This window comes from Moschus berezovskii, chromosome 2 (assembly GCF_049115385.1).
Source record: "Moschus berezovskii isolate FMDL1 chromosome 2, NW_MosBer_1.0, whole genome shotgun sequence".
In the NCBI taxonomy this organism is placed as follows: Eukaryota; Metazoa; Chordata; class Mammalia; order Artiodactyla; family Moschidae; genus Moschus; species Moschus berezovskii.
In genome coordinates this window covers 8,650,384-8,669,324 of record NC_142461.1, presented here as the reverse complement: position 1 = coordinate 8,669,324, position 18,941 = coordinate 8,650,384, and the positions used below count along the sequence as shown (strand labels likewise).

General features: G+C 47.5%; 1 protein-coding gene across 1 annotated transcript in view; it reads left to right on the top strand.

Moving 5' to 3' along the window:
- Positions 1-2,511: 2,511 nt before the first annotated feature.
- Positions 2,512-18,941, top strand: part of RHCE (Rh blood group CcEe antigens) — a 39,387-nt gene continuing 22,957 nt past the window's right edge. Inside the window, exons 1-3 of the mRNA XM_055397961.2 lie at positions 2,512-2,659; positions 12,804-12,990; positions 18,078-18,228. Coding sequence (XP_055253936.1) covers positions 2,512-2,659; positions 12,804-12,990; positions 18,078-18,228 — 486 coding nt within the window. The remainder of the gene's footprint in view (positions 2,660-12,803; positions 12,991-18,077; positions 18,229-18,941) is intronic.

Here is an 18,941-nt window from a genome sequence, read left to right as displayed (position 1 = left end):
GATGGCACTTGCAGCAACATGGATGGACCTAGAGATTTTCATCCTGAGTGAATTAAGTCAGACAAAGAAGGAGAAATAGCGAATGACATCCCTTATATGTGGAATCTAGAAAGGAATTGTACAAATGAACTTACGAAAGAGACTCACAGAATTAGAAGCAATCTTATGGTTTCTGGGGTAGGGGGGGAGGATCTGGGGAAAGGACAGTTAGGAAGTCTGGGATGGACATGTACCCCCTGCTATATTTAAAATAGATAACCAACAAGGACCTACTGTATAGCACGTGGAACTCTGCTCAGTGTTATGTGGCAGCCCAGATAGGAGGGAAGTTTTGGGGAGAATGGATACATGTATATATATGGCTGGGTCCCTTGCTGTTCATCTGAAACTACAACATCATTAATCAGCTATACCCCAAAACAAAATTTAAAGTTTAAAAAAAAAAAAAGAAATACTGATGGCCAGAAAAAGGCTAGAAATCAAAACCGAGGCTGACCATGAGGGCTGAGCTCTAGAAACTGGTACTTACTGCCTTATTTACTGTTGAGATAGCAGAAGGCTTGGAATCCTTTGTTGCTAGTCTTTCAGAAGTAGAAGAAGACTTAGGAGTTATCTGGGCTAAAGTTAGGTGGTTAAACACTCAGGTGCCCAAGACAGACTGCCCAAGTTGAAATCCTAGCTCTAACACTTACTAACCCCACAACTTTGGGCAAGTCGCCTGACGTTGCTGTGTCTCAGCTTGTTGTAGAAAGGCTAACAGTCGCATCTCACAGGCTCATTAACTGAGTTCATACATGTACAGTGTCTAGAACAGTGCCTAGTGTACTAAAGTACTTAGTAAATTTTAGCTCCCTGAGATACCTAAACCGAAAGTAACCAGGAGTGCTTTGTAGCCAATTTTTTTTCCTAATGCATGTGTTAACATACAGTGTTATTATTATTTCACAAAAGTGGGAACATGCACACTGTTCTGTAACTTCCTTCACCAAATAATATATCCCCTCTGCCATTTTTGATAAACCTTAAAAGCATTTTCTTCTGGATTTTTCTGCATGTTCAGAATGATTATATTGGTGGCAGATCATGTGTCCTGTAGTTTACTTAACCAGTCCCCTACTATTGTACATTTAGGTTATTCTCAATTTTTTTCTTTATTGTAAGTAAAGCTGTGCTGAGCAAGAAATGACTAATGTCAATGACCGTATGACCTTGGGTGTGACCTTCTGGGTTTAGTTTCATCTGAAAAAAGACAAGATTCTACCAGGTGATTAACATCTCCCATAATCCACATATGAATCACTCACAAGACATCTCTGACAACTAACCATCAGCTTCTGCTTGCATTCCCCTAGTGACAGGATGCTCACTACCACATGAATGGTCAATAAATGATCCACTCATGTTGGGCTACAGTCTGCCTCCCTGCTACTCCTAGCCAGGTTTTAGTCTCTGAGCCCTCATAAATTCAGTCTAGACACAGTGGCCAGTGACTGGGGCCAGTGTAGAAGGTAAAAAATGTTGATTCCTCCTTCTCTCCCTTTCTCTATGTCTCAGATCTTCTGCTAAGCAAATGGATGTGGCCAGAGGAAAAGTTAGCTGCAGGGGCAGAACTAGATCCCAGGTGCCTTAAATCCTATTCCAGGGAACAGTCCTCCATTGTGGGGTGGGGATACTGAGGCTGGTGACCATCGTCAAATACACTGCAGTGCTCATGCCCTAGGCAATCCTGGGCTGCTCCATGAGCAGGTGACCAGAGTGGGGGACAACTTTGGCCTCAGGCTCGAGCGGGACCTCCACCAGGGCTTTCCCAGAGATGGACCACCTTCTCCTTTCATCTGTCACACCTGCCCTTGAAAGACTGAGAAACAGGTCAGATTCTGTATTTAAATACAGATTCAGACAAAACTAGTTTCAACGATGTGGCTCTGAGGAGTGAGTTCTCTGCGGGTCCTAGGTCCTCCCCAGGACTTAATATTGTTCTTTGCTTTCATTCATTCATTTGCTATATCGTTTTTAAGAGCCCACTTGGTGCCCTCTCTGACCTGTGGTAAGGTTTTAAAGAGAAATTTTGCCAATCCAAAGCTCTATGGAAGCATCCGTTTCCCCGTTTGTGAAATAAGGGTGTTGATCTATTCTCTGCCTTTCTTGCAAGATGTGGTGAAGGTAAGTGAAAAAGGGGTGAAGGAGGATTCTCGTGTTTGAGGGTCGAGTGAATGAAAGCCCTCTTTTCAACCGGACACAGTGCCTGCCCTGTGGTAGGAATGTGGCAACTACTTGTCGAATCAATAAATGATTGAATGAATCAATTAATGTTGGAATAAATGCATTTTCCTCCTCCCTGTCACTGTCCCTCTGCTCCTGTGTTAACTCCACAGATATGCCGGCAGGGCCAGCCTTGCAGCTGAGATAAGGCTTTCCCTGGCTATCCCTCCTATCCCTCCCCTTAGTGGGTGTGGGGCTGAAGGGTAATGTGCGGTGCTGGTGGAAACGCTGCACAGAGACGGACACAGGATGGGCTCCAAGTACCCAAAGTCTGTGCGGGTCTGGCTGCCCCTGTGGGCCTTAACGCTGGAGGTGATTTTCATCGTCGTCTTCTTCTTTTTCACCTCCCATCCAGCTTCTGCAGGTGAACAGAAGAAGCTCTTGAGGAACTACCGAGGTGAGTGTCCAGAGGGGAGGTGGCCACAGAGGCAAACAGCAGGCGCAGGGAAGAGCAGGTCCTCCAGGGGCATAGGGCCTCCTTTCCACAAAGTCTCCGAGGAAAGGGGTTCCCTCATCCTCTTCGGCCTGTTGCACAAAGACCCAGCCAAACCTGTCGTCTCTTCTTTAGGACCAATGTGGCCATCACCTCTTCCATGAAGCCTTCCTTGATTTGTCAGGGCAGAGGGAGGGGCCTCCTTTTCTCTGTTCCTAGATTTCCCTTTGCTAAAAGGTCTTCACAATTCTCTGCCTCCACTGCCCCCTATTCTCTTTCCTTAACAGCAAGGAATTTCATGATGTTGTTGGATTTGAGGGATTTTGTTTCCTTTTTTTTTTTTTTTTTTGGTCTCTTTTTCTCATTTCTGTACCACCTTCCTTTTGGAAGCTTCCTTCTTTCTTAGGGGCTTGGAAGTCTGCTTTCTGCCTCCAAATCCTGAGGCATAAGCTCTGGCTGACGGGAATGTAGGATGGTTGTTATTTTATATATATGCAGCTAAAATTACTCATAGACTGTGATGAGAATGACTCTCAACAAGATAGACATCCACAGTGGTGTGGCTTCTGCTTTTTTGAAAAAGTTGAGAGGAGTTTTCAGGTACCTCAGAGGGTCAAGATGTTGTTTATGATAATGGAAGGACCTCCTTGAGTGAGGTCCCTGAGACGAAGCAGAAACATGAGCCTGGCTGAGTGCTTGCTTGTTTCTCAGTGATATTAGCTAGTTACCTAGAAGCAAAGGGAAGGCATCCCTGGGCCCTCAGCGGTAGAAAGAAGGACAAGGAGATGACTTGGGGAGGGACGTCCCTACACTGCTTCATGAGCTAGCCCAGAGACGATGCTCAGTACCGAACAAGCAAGGCCTGGGCACGGTTTTCATTCTTTTCAACTTACGGTAATTCTTTTTAATCGGGTACAATGTAATTCAATCCATTCATTCATTCTTTACCCCTAGGCTGTGCTGCTAACATAGACATAGGTGTCCTCAGATGCTCATGCCCTATGGCAGCACAGAGGAGGGCCCACAACCCAGGCAGGGAGATGGGGATGTCAGGAAAGGCCTCTGGAGGGAAGTGACTGCCCAGTCGGGCCTCAGAGGCTCAGGTAGAGTAGCCATATGAAAATGGAAGGTCTTGAGCACAGCAGGAACCATCGTGTTCATCTGACTGGATCAGGCTGGAGTTTAACCCTACAGTGCTGTTGAAGCATAAAGGGGGAAGCAGTGGGTGGACCCATTCCCTTTAGTAAGCAGGCTGCCCTTCATTCTCTTGATCTATTAGGAAGCAGGAGTGTGATCAGTTTGGGTTTGGTTATGGAGAAAGCCATTCCAGGACTGGCATGGGGGTGGGGAAGGGGCCTGACTTGAGGTAGAAGCCAGTGTGGAGATTGTAGTGTTGTATGGACTGGGGGGCTTCAAATTTTTCAAGCATGCCCCGTATTTCTATGTTCTACTTAAATCCTGCTGCAGTAATACATTTTGCACATTATCATAGATGTACATAAATTAGAAAATTGGAAAGAAATCAAAAGGAAATAGAAAAATATTTTCAAATGACTGATTGTGATGCTGTCAGTCACTCCAGGCAAGGTCCATTGTTGCCGTGAATGATAGTGGCAATTCACTCCTCAGGCTCTTCTAGATAATTTCAAATTATCTTGCTTGAGTTCTTGTCCGATGTGATTAGATGGGCTTTTTTGTCTAACTCTGAACGTGACTGACAGAGAGCATGAGCAAGGAGTATTCTTCTGCCCTTTGTTTCTGCGCTTCCCTGACATTATTCTTTTGCCTTCAATCTGTGGGTTTTGGCAGGTGTTTGAGCTGTTAGTCCATTTTGTGAAAGTTGCTACTAAGTCGCTTCAGTCGTGTCCGACTCTGTGCGACCCCACAGACGGCAGCCCACCAGGCTCCACTGTCCCTGGGATTCTCCAGGCAAGAATACTGGAGTGGGTTGCCAATTCCTTCTCCAATGCATGAAAGTGAAAAGTGAAAGTGAAGTTGCTCAATCGTGTCCGACTCCTAGTGCCTAGGGACCCCATGGACTGCAGCCCACCAGGCTCCTCCGTCCATGGGATTTTTCAGGCAAGAGTACTGCAGTGGGCTGCCATTGCCTTCTCCGATGAAGGTTAGTTGAGTTAAAGTTAGGCAGCAATCTGTCAATCTACTTAATCTAATCCAGTCCACGTAAACGAAAATAAGTCGTTTAAACCAGCCAATTCTAAAAAAAGACAATTTTGAGACAACCTGGAAATCTGAATAAAATGTGACTATTATGTAACACACAGGCTTTATTGTGAGTTTCGTTAGGTGTGATAATAGCATAGTGAATGGTTTTAAACCTATTTAGAAGTAGGTTTAACAGTTTAACAAATAGTGAGCCCTATCTGTTAGAGAAGCATACTGGAATAGAACAATGTCTGGGATCTGTTTCATGCCAAAAAGAAGAAGAAAAAGGAGAAAGAGGTAGGGAAGACAGAGGGGGAAGGCGGAGGGGGGCGGGGGAAGAAGGAGAAGGAGAAAGAGAAGGAGGGGAAGAAAAAAAGAAAGGCTAAGGAAGGAAACAGGTGGAGGAGGATAATAAAAACAAGATTGAATGGGATTAACATAAACATGCAACTGCACATAAAATAGATAATCCACAAGACCTACTGGTTTAGCACAGGGAACTCTACTCAATAGTCTGTGTTAATCTCTATGGGAAAAGAATCTGGAAAAAGAATGGATGTGTGTATATGTGCAACTGCATCACTTTGCCACACACCTGAAACTAACACAACAAAAGAAGAAGAAAGAAAACAAGGGGAGAAGGATAATTAAAAACAAGATTGAAAAAAATAAAAATAAATAAAAATAAAAACAAGATTGACCCCGTGTGACAGTCACCCAAGCTGGGAATGGCACATAATGTTCACCATGCTACTCACTGTTTTTGTGTGTGCTTAGAATTTTCCATAATAAAGCTGTCAGCTAAGCAAAACAAAACACTGTCTTTAGTTGCAACAGGATGAATACGGAGAAATACATGTCACCCCCTATTCAGGGGCCTAGTGTTCCCTCAGGACACCTTCCAAAGCTAGGGGACTGAGCTGAGATCCTAAGCAAATCGGAGGAGTCTCCTGGATTCATCTGGACATTAAATGCTTGCAGAGTTGCAAACGTGACCAAGTGCCTTTAGGGGGAGAAGAGCCTAGATCAGTGGTCCTCAAATGTGGTCCCCAGACCAGCCACCTCAGCATCCCCTAAGAAAATGCCTGGGCCCCCATCCATACCTACTGATCCAAAACTCAAGGGTGGGGGCCAGCAGTCTGTGTTTTACCAAGCCCTCTGAGTGACTCAAATGCACAGAAGTTTGAGGACTGCTGGCGCTAGACGGATTCACATCTCTGCTCTGCCTCTTCTTAGCTGTGAGACCCTGGGCAAAGCACTCAGCCTCTCTCTGTCACATGATGACAGTACTTACTAAGTTGTTGAAATGCTTGAAAGAATGAGCACATACGAAAACTGATAAAGAGTATTAGCTTTGGACTTCCCTTGCAGTCCAGTGGTTAAGGCTCCATGTTTCCAATGCAGGGGGCTTGGGTTGGATACCTGGTCAGGAAACTAAGATCCCACATGCCACAATAAAGCACTGCCAAAAAAAAAGTATTAGCTTTTTATTATGAATAAACTTTAATTTCTTAAATGTTTTAGAAAAAATGAATAGAAATAGCAGTGCTAATATCCCTTCTTCTGGCAGCCCCTATGGATTGTCTGGAGAATCTTCTGAGGGGTGTGAACCCTACCCTGATGACCACTGGCCTGGATGATCTGTGATGAGGTCAAATGGGCAGGGGCAGTAAAGAAGAAGCAGAGTCAGATTCAAGAGTTATTTAGGAGATAAAATTGGCTGTTCTTGGAGAAAATGACAGAGGAGTCAAGGATGGCTTCAGATGTGTGATTGGTAGATGGAGGTGCCTATTTCTGAGATGAGAGGCACAAGTGGAAGGGCAGATTGTGGGATAAATGAACAATGATATGTTCATTCTGGGCTTGGGATTGAGGTGCCAGTGAGATGCCAGGGGAAAGCAATTGTATCCATTATCTATTGCTGCATAACAAACCAACCACCCAACCTTAGTGGCTCAAAATAGCAATCATCTAATTTGCTCTGGATTGTGATTCTGTGGTTCAGCATTTCAGCTGTACTGTGGTCACGCAGTTCTTCTGTCAATTTCACCTAGGGTCACTATGCATCTCCGGGGAAAGACTCCAGCTGCAATGCGGGAGACTGGGGTTTGATCCCTGGGTCAGGAAGACCCCCTAGAGAAGGAAATGGCAACCCACTCCAGTATTCTTGCCTGGAGAATTCCGTGGACAGAGACGCCTGGCAGGCCCATGGGGTCACATGGAGTAAGACACGACCGAGCAACTAAGCATCCAGGCACATACCATATATCTCCAGCCTGGAGCTTTGATGGGGGCTGAACAGTCTCTGATCGCCTCTTTCACATGTTTGTCAGTTGATGCTGGCTGGACGCTTAGCCCATGTGAGTCCAGCAGACTAGCCCAGATTTTCACGTGACAGCAGAGGAATTACAGCAGTAACAGAGGGCAAGCCCCATTGCATAGGTGCTTTTCAACCCTCTGCTCGTGTTGTGTTTGGGGATGTCCCATTGCTAAGTCGCTTCAGTCGTGTCCGACTCTGTGTGACCCCATAGATGGCAGCCCACCAAGCTCTGCCGTCCCTGGGATTCTCCAGGCAAGAACACTGGAGTGGGTTGCCATTTCCTTCTCCAATGTGTGAAAGTGAAAAGTGAAAGTGAAGTCACTCAGTCGTGTCCGACTAGTAGCGACCCCATGGACTGCAACCTACCAGGCTCCTCTGTCCATGCGATTTTCTAGGCAAGAGTACTGGAGTGGCTTGCCATTGCCTTCTCCGGATGTCCCATTAGCCAAAGCCAATCACAAAGCTTAGCTCAGGTGGGAGGGGTCTATACTGGAAGGCATGATTCATTGGGGTCCATTACTGTGACCATTTGTCACACAGATCCTGCTTGAATGCTGCCAGATTGGGGGACCATCCTGGGCCCTGCACTGTGGCTACCACCCAATTACCCCCATACTCCTTAGAAGCAGGAAGGAGAGCTATTAAAAGACAAGAAGGGCTTTGCCAATGATGTGTACTGACATCATTGGCACTCATTGTACACTGTTCATGCTTCAGTCGTGTCTGATTCTTTGCGACCCCATGAACTGTAGCCTGCCAAGCTCCTCTGTCCATGGGATTTTACAGGCAAGAATACTAGAATGGGTTGCATTTCCTCCTCCAGGGGATCTTCCTGACCCAGGGATGGAACCAGCATCTCTTGTGTCTCTTGCATTGGCAGGCAGATTCTTTACCACTGTGCCACCTGGGAAGCACACATCTTAGCCTTCATGGCCCTGTTGATTGGGAAACCTCTTTTTCTTTTCCCATACTGCTGTAGGGGTAAGGGTGGGGTGGGAGATTGTAGGGGAGGGGAAGGCAGCATGAGGCTCCATGGATGGTTCCAGACCAAGGCTGCAGAGGTACTGTGCGAAGTCAGTGGTGGGGAGCAGAGTGTGGAGGTCCAGCCCAGGGCCCGAGGGACAGAAGCCAGGCTTCAGAGCTGATGAAGTGTCTATAGGTCGGAGGGACTTGGAAGGGTATGTGGGGAATGGTGGAGACTCCCAGGGGCAGCCAGGCTGAAGGAGTGGGGAACGGTCTTGTCCAAAGCCACAGCTAACAAGTGGCAGGCCTGAGATAATTTATAGTCCCTAACATTTACCATGCACCAGTGCTTGGCTAAACGATTCACAGGAGCCAAGGAACTCACTACTAACAGCAAACCTCTGAGCAGTTGCCATTATTTCAGACCACTTTACAGACTAGGAAGCGGGGACATGGAGGTTGAACCAGGCTCTGAATTCTGACAGCCAGACTCAGAGGCCCACACTCAAATTTGACACTATGGAGAGTGAAGGATGGAGGGGGAGGCAGGATTAAACCCTGAGCTAGGATTCAGGTCTGCCACCACCATTTGCTAGCTGTGTGACCTGAGATAATTCCAGCAACTCTCCCTCCCTTTCCCCAGCTGTGAAATGGGGATAATCAAAGATACCTCCTGTGTGGGCTTGTAGTCTAAGGCCGGCAGGCACTTGGAAGAGTGCCTAGTTTGTGAAGGGCACCGTATATGTGCCCACTGTTAAAATGATGTTGATTAATGCCCTACAGGACTCCCAGGTTAGACTGGCTCCAAGTCGAGGGACTTGCATAAACTTCTCCGGAAGGCCCATCTTAGATCGTGTGTAAAACTCCTCTCTGAGGCCCGGGTATGGGGCCCCTGGAGCGATCCTCTCCTTATCAGCCCTGGACACCTTAGGTCCATTATCTTATCAGACCAGCAGCTAATGCAGGGCACAGCACAGGCTCTGAGAGGCGGAGGCTGATACCAGTGGGGATGATGCTCTGATCTGGGATCCAGCGTTGAAGTTGGGATCCAGTTGTGAGACATGGGAGGAGCGGGGGTGGGCCAGAGCCCTGCGAGGCTGGGAGAGGAAGTGGGAGCATGCAGGGGGTGAGAGTAGAGGGTCCCTGAACTCAAACGTGATTTACTGACCAGTTTGGGGTGAATGATCTTTGTCAACAGCTCCAAGAAACTGCCACCCTAATTTTATCCCCCTGGCTGAAGCACAAGCCCAATCCCACCTCCCCACCCAGGGACAGTGTGGGGTCGTAGGAGGAGGGTTCTGAGCTGTGTGTGGCAGCTGTGCCTGATAAAGCCCCCAACCAAGAGCCTCTGACTTTTTATCTTCAGAGCCCCATGGACTTTTTATCTTCAGAGCCCCATGGAGGACCAGGCTCCTCCATCCATGGAATTTTCCAGGCAAGAGCACTGGAGTGGGCTGCCATTTCCTTCTCCAGGGGATCTTCCCAACCCAGGGATCGAACCCGGGTCTCCTGCATTGCACACAGGCACTTTACCATCTGAACCACCAGGGAAGCCCTCTTCAGAGCCCCACCTCTGACCTAATCCTGGTTCCCTGCCCTTCCCACTCGCTGCCCCCTCCTCTGAATACACCACAGTGGTGAGGTCCAACTCCCATGAGCTACAGATAGGGAAACTGAGGCTCAAAGAAGGCAAGGGACTTGCCTCAGGTCCCTTAGAGAGGTGTAGGCAAACAAGAGCAAGAGACAGCCTAGCACTGAGGGGCGGGCACTGCCCCAGAAGTCCAGAGTCTGGCTCTGCTGCAGACATGCTGCACGCTCTTGAGGAAGTCACAGGCTGTCTCTGGATCCCTTCTGTAGATTGAGAGGGAAATGGAACGGTTCCCCTATTCATGGAATCTTCAGTAAGTCTGGACCCTTTACACATAGCTTTGCTGCAAAATGGGGGAACTGTTGTGTTTTTTTAACAGCAGTTTTTAAGGAAAGATTGAATTTGCATATCTAGAAACAGGGCACTCAAAGCTGGTGCACTGGGACACTCCAGAAGGATGGGATGGGATGTGATGGGGAGGGAGGTGGGAAGGGGTCCGGGATGGGGGACACATGTACACCCATGGCTGCTTCATGTCCATGTATGGCAAAAACCACCACAATGTTGTAAAGTAATTAGCCTCCAATTAAAATAAATAAATTAATTTAAAAAATAATTTGCATATCTAAAGTGGGGTGTGACATCTCCAATTGGCCACAGGCCTCACCGCTCCCCAGTATACGCTATGACCTTCATTACATAGTTTCCTGCTCAGCTCCTGGAGGAATTCAAGCAGTCCCAAGAGGAGCCCCTAGACAAAATGTGCTCATTCCACCCCCATTCCTAAGGGGATGCAAGCAGGAGACTGAAATACTGCCTCCCCTCCCCCTCCCTTATGTCAGAGAAGAAGGTGCGAGAAGTCGAATCCTCTTGATGGTCCACTTCTCGCCCGCTCCACAAGCCCCCAGATCCCATGGAGAAGCCTGGGTCCCCTGTAATCCGGCTGGCCTGGGATTATTATCCACCTGAGTCCTGTGTGCAAGACCCTAGCTACCTGTAGTTTTCAATGAAAGTAAATTTCAATGTAAGTTGAGGAGGTTTTGGAGAGCTCTGGAAAGAAAAATTTCCTTGTTGCTATCAGACCCAAGGCTGGAGACCAGGAGGCTCCTTACCTCTGTGAAGGTGATGATGTTGCTGGTGGTGAACAGCCACTGTTTACTGAGCTTTCTCCATGTGTCAGGGACAGTGCCAGCTCTCGAACAAAACATTACTTCCTTTGGATTTCCCAGTACCCTCTGAGTGGGGATAATTGCCCTTATTTAGCTGATGAGGGGAGTAAGCAACCCAAAGGCCATGCACCTAAGAAGCTGAAACATACAAATTGCCATTCTTATAGGTCAAATGGTCAGATATTGGCAATTTAATATGATTTAACCTAATAGAGAATGATAGAGTTGGGGTCAGACAGAATTGTCTGACCTCAAAGCACAGGCTTTTTTTCTTTAAGAAAAAATCACTTAGTCTCTTCATAACAGTTGTAGAAAATTTTAACACTAATTTTTTTTTAAAAAATAGAACTCCAGAGATTATCTCCAGAGATAATCTCCGTGGGGGCGGGGAGTGGGGGGCGGAATTCCTTTAAGACTTCTCTCCAGGCATTTGCACACATGTGAACCTAGTTGGTGTTTGTTGATAAAATAATCTTTACTATTCTGGAGCAATTACGTGTATTATACTATTTGATTCTGGCAACCTGATGAGGGAGGTATAATTATTTTTCCCACTTGATAGAAGTGAAAACCAAGAGGGCAGATAGTGTGGTAACTCGAGGCACAGGCTCTAGAGCAGACCCTCTAGGCTGAAATCCCAACTCTATCGGCTGGAGCGAATGATAACTCCTCCATGCCTCAGTTTTCTCATATGCAAATGGTGATAATAACAGCACCCTCGGTGAAGGACGCTTGTGAGAACTAAAGAGATAGTTTACATGAAGTGGTTTAAACAGCCTTGGCATTTGGCAAACATTTAATAAGTGTGCTGCTGCTGCTGCTAAGTCACTTCAGTCGTGTCCAACTCTGTGTGACCCCATAGACAGAAGCCCACCAGGCTCCCCCGTCCCTGGGATTCTCCAGGCAAGAACACTGGAGTGGGTTGCCATTTCCTTCTCCAATGTGTGAAAGGGAAGTCGCTCAGGCGTGTCCGACCCTTAGCGACCCCACGGACTGCAGCCTACCAGGCTCCTCCATCCATGGGATTTTCTAGGCAAGAGTACTGGAGTGGCTTGCCATTGCCTTCTCCGTTAATAAGTGTAGGCGGTTATTAAAGCTCAGAGACGTTAAATAGCTAGATTAAACCACACAGCTGGACAGTGCCAGAGCCCTGATAGAACCCCAAGCTTATCTACTTCCAGAGCCCAAACCGTTACCCATTTTGCAAAGTTGGAGCTGATTCAAAGCATCCGCCCTTTCCTCTTCCTGGTCCCCTCCGGAACATCAACTAAGTCCCTCTCACCCTTCTGCCATGGCAGCCACCGCACAAAGTCTGAGGCTGGGAAAGGGAGGGTCACCCAGGTGGTCCTGGTGCTTTCCAATGGCCCCCCAGGTCCCCCTCAGCAGGAGCCAAAGGAGAAAACTGTTTTTTGCAAAGATAATTTGGTTCTTGCCTGTGAACCTCTAGACCCGCTACTGCCCCTTCTTTTCTGAATGACCTGAGCTAAGTCACCAAATTATGTGGCCTTATTTTCACTCACACATGATCAGGAGGTTAAACCTCATTCTCAAAAAGCAAGAGATCAGTACATTTACTGAGTGTTAGCTATGTGCCAAGGACGGGTCCTGACTCCCTAAGCGTGTTCATATTATTGTGTTTAATAATAACAATAATTGCTACCTTTGTTGAACACTCACTGTGGGCCAGGCTCTGTGTTAGCTGTCATTCCTTCCCTCAACCCTGTATGTGTTATCCCCATTATTCAGATAAGAAAACTGAGGCTTAAAGAGGGGAAGTAAATTGACCAAGCTCTCTTCAATGATTCTTAAATTAGTCCCTTCCAGCTGCCGTTCCGTAAAACTCTAACACAACCCTCCACCTTGCCTGCTTCTCTTCCTACTTCTCGGCCTCTTTTCCCTGAGCAGCCTTCCAGGATGTGTTCATCATGGCAACCCTTGGCTTCGGCTTCCTCAATACTTCTTTGCGGAGACATTGCTGGAGCAGCATAGCCTTCAATCTCTTCCTGCTGGCCCTTGGGGTGCAGCTGGCAGTCCTGCTGGATGGCTTCCTGATCCAACTCTCCTTTAGGAAGATGGTCCTCGATATGTCCAGGTAACTAGATGGCTGCTAGATCACTCTTGGGTTCTTGGGAGTCTGGGGTCCAAGAGAGCAGATTCTAGAAGTGCTGGGATGTCTCTTTCCAGTGCCAACGCCATGCAATATTCAGGATTTACTTAAGCTAACAAGTTACACATTGTCTAAAATTCATGTTTAACTGGCATCCCTCTATTTAATCTGACAACCCTCCTCTGTGGCACTACAAGAGACCCAGATCTACAGCCCTCCTTGTGTCCTTTCTTTTTTTTTTATTGATTTTGAAAACTTATACAGTGAATACTCTTTCAAAGAAAAAAATAATAGAGATTAGACAAAAAGAAAGAAATCTCACACTCAGAAAGGTAGTCTCTTGAAAAGAAGGAAGTACCTTCAGTCTTCAAATGCTGGTGGACAAGAAATAGCCATGCCTTTAGTTTCTTTAAATTAACTTTGATCTATTTAGATGCCTTTAGAAGAACTAGCAAAATTAACCTGTGTTGCTAGATGTCAGAATAATGGTTACCTGAGGTGTTTATTGATTAGGAAAAGGCTCAAAAGAAGCTTCAGTTTAGTTCAGTTCAGTCGCTCAATCGTATCCAACTCTTTGCGACCCCATGAATCACAGCACACCAGGCCTCCCTGTTCATCACTAACTCCCAGAGTTCACTCAAACTCATATCCATCGAGTCGGTGATGCCATCCAGCCATCTAATTCTCTGTCGTCCCCTTCTCCTCCTGCCCCCAATCCCTCCCAGCATCAGAGTCTTTTCCAGTGAGTCAACTCTTCACATGAGGTGGCCAAAGTATTGGAGTTTCAGCTTCAGCATCAGTCCTTCCAATGAACACCCAAGACTGATCTCCTTTAGAATGGACTGGTTGGACCTCCTTGCAGTCCAAGGGACTCCTAAGAGTCTTCTCCAACACCACAGTTCAAAAGCATCAATTCTTCGGCCCTCAGCTTTCTTCACAGTCCAACTCTCACATCCATACATGAACACTGGAAAAACCATAGCCTTGACTAGACGGACCTTGGTTGGCAAAGTAATGTCTCTGCTTTTTAATATGCTGTCAGATGCAGTAAACATCCTCTTGGGCTTCCCTGGTGGCTCAGTGGTAAAGAACCCGCCTGCCAATGCAGGAGAGGCAGTTTCAATCCCTGGGTCAGAAAGATCCCCTGCAGAAGGAAATGGCAACCCACTCCAGTATTCTTGCCTGGAGAATCCCATGGACAGAGGAGCCTGGCAGGCTACAGTCTATGGGATCACAAAGGAGTCAGACACGACTGAGTGACTCAATAACAAAAACATTCTCTATGTTATTCTGGGTGAGGGTTACACAAGAGTATATATGCGCATATACACATGGCAGTACATGCGCAGTCGTGACTCTTTGTGACCCCACAGACGATAGCCAGCCAGGCTCCTCTATCCATGGAATTTTCCAGGCAAGAATACTGGAGTGGGTTGCCATTTCCTCCTCCAGGGGATCTTCCCTGACCCAGGAACTGAACCCGCATCTTGTGTGTCTCCTGCATTGGCAGGCGGATTCTTTACTACTGAGCCACCTGGAAAGCCCATATATACACATATGCACATCCATAAAGTTGTACATATCTGCAGAAATAAGTCATTCACAGTCAATAGGAGGAACAAGGTAAAAAAAAAATGTTTTTAATTGCTTTTTGGTTTATCCAGTTCAGAAACTTTTTCTCGCCCATATGATGGTAAATCCCATCTCAAGTATCTGGGGACCCCATCACCTTTCAAGGCCATTCTACCCTCCCCTCTGATACCCTGCTAAAACTCCGGGCACTAATGTTAAACACCTCTCTCTGAGCGAGGCTCTGTGCTGGGCACTTCATAAACATTATTCGTTTAATTCTCTCATGGAGGGGTCTGATGTGGTGTACCATCAAGGAACGAGATGCTCAGAGCTCACCAGACACTTGCCTAGGGTCGCACAGCTAAGTGGTAGAAGTGGCTTCAGTTTGCATTCTGTAGCCTTCCCACACACTGCAAAGTGGCCATGATAAGAAACACAGTCTAGCCAGCTCCCCATTGGCCCTGAAAATAACCCTCCACCTTTTTTCTTTTTTAATTCGTGCTTCTTTTATTAGAAAAAAAAAAAAATTTATTATTTTTTTTTCATTTTTTGGCCACGATGTGCAGCCTGCAGGATCCTAGTTCCCCAGCCAGGGATGGAGCCCTCACTGCCTTTATTGGAAGTGTGGAGTCTTAACCCCTGGACTGCCAGAGAAGTCCCCTCCACATTTTTTCTTTTAAACTATTTTAGAGCTGATCCCCAGGGGGACTCTATAGCCCCACCCCCACCCCACTAACCACCTAGGAAGGGACAAAGGGCGTTCTGGGGGAACCCTGACAGGGTGGTCCTGGCCTGGGGTTTCTGCAGCCTTGGCTTAAGTCACACAAGCCTCTGGCCTCCTGCACCTGAGTCTCTAGGCATCTCCAGGCTGCCCCGTTCTTCTGACGTCCTGCCTGCAGGAATCTGTTTGCTCTTGATTCAGTCTGGAAAGACAAGAAGAGGCCGTTTACTGCCTGAGTGAACACCCCTGCCCCACCCTGACCACTTGGGTCCTCCTGGCTGTGACCCCCAACGGGACCGGCTTCACAGAGTTGAACAATGGACTCCTTTCTGACCTTTCCTGCTCTGACTGGGGTGGTGGGTGGTGCCTAGGCCTGCCTCCCAGCCGGGCCTCTTCCTCTCCCTGTCCTGAGGCCTCACCCACCGGTGCAGACTGACTTGGCTCTAAATCAGTTCTGCCTTGAGTCATCGATGACCAGTCCCTTCAGGGCAGGGGCCTGTCTTATTCACTCTTCTCCTCCTTTGTTTTCCTCACATCGTAAGGATTTAGTAATTGGTTATTGAAACAAAGATGAAAATAAAAAAGAACCCTAAAATATGTGACATTTTTACTGCTGTACACTGAGGGTCTATTGTAGCCATAACTACCCCCCCGACTGTGTTTGACTCCCTTTGCCCTCCCAACAGCTCCAAAGGCCTTGCCTCTACATTTACAGATGAGGAAATGGGAACGTCGTGTGGTTAAGTCATTTGCCCAAGGCCACACAGCCAGGCAGTGGCTGAGTCCGGACTCCAGCCTTGGCAGCCTGCAGAGAGACTGTCCTAAGCACTGCACTTCACTGTCTCAACACCTCCCCCATCCCTGGGGTCTGAAATCCTGCCACTGACACAGAATCTCTTGAATTAGCCCTTTGCCAATGAATTCACCGACTTGATGGGCACGAGTTTGAGCAAGCTCTGGGAGTTGGTGATGGACAGGGAAGCCTGGCATGCTGCAGTCCGTGGGGTCGCAAAGAGTCAGACACGATCGAGTGACTGAACTGAACTGAATGAAATGAGTGCTCTCCCCGAAGATAACATGGCCAGCCACAGAGAAACACTGAGTGACCCATTATTTCCAATAATTCCTGGTCCCTCTGAGACTTTTGCCCCATAGCCTTCGCCCTCCTCTGGCCTTTCTTCCAAAATCTTTGAGCCTTCAGCAGGACACTACTTTGGCAGCATACAGTGGGAAGGCTGTGTCCAAACTTCAGAGCCCAGGCTTTAGATCCAGGCCAGCTGGGTGGGTTTGAACCTTGTGTTTGTCATTAACTAGCTGTGTGGCCATTACCGAAAGAGTCACCTCATCTAGTCTCAATGTCCTGACCTGTAAAATGGATGTACTGGATGGTACCTAGCACCATCACTTTACAGAGGATTACTTGGAGGATTTAAATTTAAATGAGATGATGTTTAGAAGACTATTACCCATAATGTTCAACAGATGATGATGGTGATGATGGTGGCAGTGGTGGTAGCATCACCATCAACTCCTAGGGGGAAGGGTGGTCTCAACAAGGTGCGCAGAGGAGGGTGGGTTGGCTTAACCACCATGGATTGTCCAGTTTGGTACCACCTCCCCCAGGAAGCCCTCCCTGATGGGTCCGGTTCACAGTGCTCTCTTCCTCCAATGAACCCCTCTTGCCTTGTGGTATCACATGCCATGTTTGACTCTTTGCGACCCCATGGACTGTAGCCTGCCAAGCTCCTCTGTCGATGGGATTCTCCTGGCAAGAATACTGGAGTGGATTGCCATGCCCTTCTCCAGGGGATCTTCACAACCCAGGGATTGAACCTGAGAGTCTCCTACAGCTCCTGCATTGCAGGCATATTCTTTACCCACTGAGCCACTTGGGAAGCTGCATGATATCACAGATCGTCTTAATTGACAGGGTCGTGATGTCCGCTTTGTCTCCTCGGCCCAGTCATAAGTGCCTTGAAACCAGCTGTTTTCTCCTTCCAGATCCCCGCCCTAAGCTTGCTCACTTGTCAAGGGAAGGAAATAGTCAGTAGCAGCACTGAGTTAGTTCTTTGTGCCAGTCCTGGTGTGCTCCGCACACGGGATGGCCATTCCTTCGAATCCCTCACCCCACTTTCATGAGATGAGTACTACCATCATTCTTGTTTTACAGATGAAGAAACAGGCTCAGTGAGATGAAATAGCTGCTCAAGTGGAAAAGCTGGAACTGGAAGCCAGACTTGTCCTACTTCTAAACCCAGTCTTTTTTCCACTACAAGGAGAGGGAGAGATGAGGATTCAGTTCAGTTCAGTTCGGTCGCTCAGTCTTGTCCAACTCTCTGGGACCCCATGGACTGCAGCACAGCCAGGCTTCCCTGTCCGAAGCGGTGCCTGCATCACCCTAGGGATGGCAGGTGAAGAGCGCCCTCTATTGAGGATCTGTGTGTGATGATGGCCAAAGAGAAGCCCAGGGCAGAATCCTAGCAGTCAGATGTTCCTATGAGAACTTCAGCGCATCCTTAGTTTGGAAGAGTGTGTCCAGATCAATCTCTCAGCGTGTGGCTGCCACCCTGATGGGGGAAGGGAATGAAAGAGATTCCAGACTGGGCAGCATCCATCCCCATGAGAGTAGAAATGTTGTGTATTTGCTCTCCTGTTCTGTACCAGTTTCTTGAAAAGTGTCAGGCAGAGAGTAGGGCCTCAGCAAGTGTTTGTTGCATGCATGAATGAATGAGAGGCATTGCTCCTTCTCTGTCACCCCTGTCTCGCCCACTTTCCCCAGTATTCAGAAAGCCACCATGAGCGCTACATCTGTGCTGATCTCCGCGGGTGTCGTCCTTGGGAAGGTCAATCTGCTGCAGCTGGTGTTTATGACGCTGATAGAGGTGACAGCCCTTAGTGCCACGAGGCTGGTTGGCCTGAAGTACTTCAGTGTGAGTCCTGGTGATGTGAGGAGGGACCTCTGGGATAAGGGATGAGCAGGTGGAAGGGGAGGGCTCCATCTCCGTTTGATAAAGCTTCTGTGATGAAAAAAATATTAGAGACAGGCCAAAATGGGGTTGCAAAACTGTGGTGTCTGCTCAGCATTTAAACACACTGAGCAAATGCTATGGAAGGGGGTTCCCACAATAAAAACGCCGCTGTCAAGGAAAGAGGTCAGTTCCTCACCATAGGCAGCGCATTATAAGCCTTCTCCTGCTTTGTTACGGTTCTCATACTGGTTGCTTTAGAAAGCTGCACTAAGTCAAAGCCATCTCCTCTCTTCTCTGCGATGTGTTAGTTTAGCTGGTCCAGGAAAGGGTTCAGCATTGATTTTGAGAGTTCACGTCTTCGCCTTAAAAACTTCATTTCAGCCTGGGCTTCTTTTGTGGAAGGCCTCGGGGGAAACCAGAGCCAGAGACCAGAGCTATTTCAGCTCTGACGCAACTCAAGAAATGAGGATTCCAATTTGACAGTTGCCAAATGTGTTTTTTCGATTCCTGGGGGACCTCAAAGAGATTAAAAATGCAAGATCTCTTCCATTCTTACGAGAGAATTCCACAGACTTGCATTTTTACGTGTGATTAAGTGTTCCTTACTTTTTCATTCATTCATTTCACAAATATTTGTTCTGAGCCCGTTCTGTACCAGGCACTCTTCTAAGCAG